This window comes from Meleagris gallopavo, chromosome Z, assembly GCF_000146605.3.
Source record: "Meleagris gallopavo isolate NT-WF06-2002-E0010 breed Aviagen turkey brand Nicholas breeding stock chromosome Z, Turkey_5.1, whole genome shotgun sequence".
Classification (NCBI taxonomy): Eukaryota; Metazoa; Chordata; class Aves; order Galliformes; family Phasianidae; genus Meleagris; species Meleagris gallopavo.
Genome location: NC_015041.2, coordinates 57,291,825 through 57,295,979, shown reverse-complemented (window position 1 = coordinate 57,295,979; position 4,155 = coordinate 57,291,825). Strand labels below are relative to the sequence as shown.

Below are 4,155 nucleotides of genomic sequence, written 5' to 3'. Positions count from 1 at the left end.
ATTATCAGGCATTTTTATTCTTTTTAATTTGTGAAGATGTTGCCTACAGTAATGAGGATTTCAGAATTCAGTTCTTAGTTTGTATATTTAGAAATTTCTTATGCCAACTGTTAGTTATTTTTATGAGGAAAAACCTGTGGAATCCAGTGTTTTATATTTCATAATTTGTTTGCGATATTGTCAAGGTGTACATTCTTTTGGGACCATGATTTATGTTGATTGATAGATAGCACAATTCACTGTATGAATAATTAAGATTTCTATTCAATTAAGTTGAAAAATTGATTATGCTTTTTCTAAAATACAGAGGCAGTAAACAATGATTTAACTGGTTGGTTTTGTTTTTTTTTTTTTAGGTCCTCAAAAACTATCTGTAATACTAAGCTTGGATAAGCCTATTATTTGTGCTCTGGCAGCAGTAATTGCATACCTCAAAGAATTTAATTTGGAAAAGATGCTTTACAATCCAAGGTAAGTTGCGTTTCCATCAAAGCAAGTACCAGAGATATCTTGTAACTTTTATCAGACAACTTGCCTTAAATGAAATGAGCTCACTCAGAATGATTTAAATAAACATTAAAAAAATTAAGCTTCTAATCAGAACTGGAAGAATCAAATGATTTTTTTTTTTTTTTCTTCCGAAGTGGAGTTTTGTGAAAATATTCTTGAAGTATGTTCTTACAGGCCTTACTGTCAGTAACGTAAATGAACAGGTACTGCAGGCAAGTGTTATTAAAAATGAACAAGAAGCAAAAACTTGTAGATACTAGGAAGGAAACTGTAAATCTTGTCAGTAAATACTAGCAATCATATCTCAGTCTCAGCTTTACTCTGTGAACAAATATTGTGCTTTTTTGGCAGGTTTTTAAAGCCTCTTTTTTATGCTGTAATTCAGCTTTGCAAGATTTGTTTTATTTTTCCATAGAGGTGTGTAAATCATACTCTCATTTTATATCTTGGAAGCAGATATAAATGCTGACGTTGCAATGTTTAGACAGCACTCAGCACGTCTCTTTAAATTATTGAATCTAGCTAACAATTAAAAAGAAAACAGACGTCTAGCACATTCCAGCTCTGTGAGAAATGACGGAATCACAGAATTGCGGGGATTAGAAGGGACCACTAGAGATCATCAAGTTCAAGTCCAGTGCTAAAGCAGGTGCCCTACAATAGGTGGCACAGGTAGGCATCCAGACAGATCTTGAATATCTCCGTAGAAGGAGACTCCACAACCTGTCTGGGCAGCCTGTTCCAGTGCTCTGCCATCCTACTGTAAAGAAATTCTTTTGCATGTTAACATGGAACTTTCTATGTTCATGTTTTAGGCTGTTACTCCTTGACCTATCTCTACACATCACCCAGAAGTTCCTGGCCTCATCCATTTGCCTCTTTAGATATTTATGAACATTTATCAGACCCCCTTTCAGTCTTATCCTCCCCAGACTGAACAGACCCTTGTTACTCAACCTTTTCTCACACAGAAGATGGCCTGGAGCATCATTTGTCTTTAAAATATTTCATATCAATTATAGATCATGCATGTTCAAAGAATTTCAAGCCCCATTTTGAAGGGATCCCTGCATTACATATATATATATATATATATATATAAAAATCAGCTGCTTTCAGAAAATGATTGCTTGTGTCATCTTTAAATATTTTTCACACATCTTCTAAAGTATTTGGAAATTATTTGTAGTTTGGTATTCTGGATTTTGGATTTTCTTCCTGAAGTTGCCCTTCCCCTTGATAAGCACCATTAAAATATTAACAAAGTATGCTGGAATTATAGGCCTAATGAGAAAGCAATTCTTGTGGTATCTGCTAAGACTTCTTGCTTCGTCCACCAAGGAGTGCTCTAACCTGTGGCATTCTAGCACTGTGGTGTTCCCACTCATCCTTTTGCCAGTTGTTTGGAAAAATGCTTGGATGGTGAGGCAGGAACTGGAGAAATCTTAAGAAAAATCTTGAATAGAAAGTGAACTCCCAGACAATGACTTTCCATGGTCAAGCTTCTGAATAACTATTGTCACAATACCTTATGTTCAATCACAAAATGTATGTTTTCCAGTGGAGAGGGATACAAGTTCACATTTCACACAGAAATAAACCCAGTAGCAAAGGAGGAATGTCATTATGTGAGAGTTTATCTACCAGCAGACAGTCACTGATAATAGTTTCATCTCAAAATCAAATATAATTATAGACTGAGAAGGAAAAACACCAAATCTTACGGTTGACATTTGCTTGCTGTGTGTTGCTCTGACAAATTTTATTTGAATTTTTGAACATCTGAATGGAAAGTCAATGAACTGTTTGGTATCTTGGTGATACACTATGAAGAAATAAAATACATTCCTTAGGATACCATTATTCCTGAGCTCAGGAACTTGGATTCTACTGCATTTATTTCTAAAGCTCTTCTCTATCTTGCCAATACTGACTTCTAATTGCCATTTTTAGTATGCCACAATGCATTTGCGTATATTGAATGTGAATATACTGAGCAAGACACAAATTTATATACTTCACTTTAGAAACGCTACTTAAATACTGGAAAGAGAGAACCTTTAAAACAAAGGATGTCAGGTTCATGGATTTTCTGTGATTCTGCAGGAAGCAGAAAAGAAATATTTCCATTGTGCTGTCAAGCAACTTAGAATTCCTAGGAGAATTCAGGTCAGTGAGCATATACTGATGAGTCAGTGAGCATGAAGTCAGAGCTGTGAGACAGTTTTCGGTTTATTGATGTGGTACAGATTTGGATGAAGAAGACCTATTTGATAGGAAGAATGACAAAAAATTCCTTATACCTTTGTATTTACTTCTGAGAAACACCCTTGTCCCAGCTGAAGAGAATTCCAGCTGAAATTTATAACAAGTAACGATTACGGAGGGGAAATTCATTTTGTTTTGGTATTCAGATAAAAATGTAAAATACAGTTTTAAGTTCCTCAACAAAGCAAATATTAAGAGAAAAAATGTTTCTGCCACAGAAGGACCCTAGGATACGGCTAGGCTGTGTTGGATCTCCAGTAGAAAGTAAAAATAGATTTAGCAATAAACAAAAGAAGCTTTTTTATCATGTATTCTAATACTTTAAATACTGAACACCTTCATTGGTTTTGACAAGAAGCTGGTAGATATCTAGGGGAGATTTTCAAAGACAGTTGAATACCCAGTTTCGTTTGAAAAATCATCATTTGCATAGCAGTTGCTGGGAAATGTGTCAGTGTATTTTTATATTACACACATGCTTTCTAGCATATTGGAAAAGAAAGAGAGACTGTAGTCCTTACAGTTTGACCAGTGATAGATAAACTTAAGAAATTCAGGGAAGGAAGAGCTAGCCATCTTTCTGAAGTAGAGGAGTAACTGTGGTTTTGGAGAATGATGAGTAGTGAAGATAGAAGGTAGTAGTGAAAGAGAGCAGATGGAACAGTTAAAGTGGCATTGAGGGAAATAAGGAAAGAGAGGAGGATTTCAACAAGAGGCTAAATGATTTATTTGAATTTATAATAGGAATGGGAAGGAGTTTGTGAGATGAAATTGAGAGAAGGCAAAAATAGTTCTCAGCATAAAATGGTGGTCTTCTTTGAATTTTCAGGAGAAGTATCATTGAAATTGAGGATGCTGTGTATATATAGCTGCCATATCTTTTGTATGTTGATGTTTTGGAAAACAGTGTGTATATAAGATATTGCATAGGTTTATCTCTCCATGTGCTATGTATGACACTTTGAGAAAGAGAGTACTGAAATGATTTTCGGAGGTTTCTATGTCAGCTCAGAAGCATAAGGGAATGGAAAAGGGAAAGTATGGTTTTCAGATGCTAAGAAGAGGTGCTTAGGAAAGGATGTGCCTTATCTCTGGACAACACAGAAGAAGACTGGCAGAGGGGACTTCTTCCGCTAGGAAGCTGAGGCTGCATTCAAGGAAAGTGTTCTGAGGCAGCAATCATCTGGAAAGAGCAAGGCTGCAGACCCACCCCTTGGGGTGTGTTCAGTGGAGAAAAAGGATAAAACTATTTCAGGATAAAAGTGATGGAAGTTATTTTTCTCCCCTCATCCTCCTAGGCTGTCTTATTTGTATACTTGTACTATGTTTTGTATTTCGAATCCTGATCTTGTGCTTTTTTTTTTTTTTTTTGTTGTT

General features: G+C 35.6%; 1 protein-coding gene across 1 annotated transcript in view; it reads left to right on the top strand.

The window, feature by feature from the left end:
• The window catches only part of MSH3 (mutS homolog 3), a 107,541-nt gene that overhangs the window by 31,994 nt on the left and 71,392 nt on the right, over positions 1–4,155 (top strand). Inside the window, exon 9 of the mRNA XM_010726110.3 lies at positions 357–471. Coding sequence (XP_010724412.1) covers positions 357–471 — 115 coding nt within the window. The remainder of the gene's footprint in view (positions 1–356; positions 472–4,155) is intronic.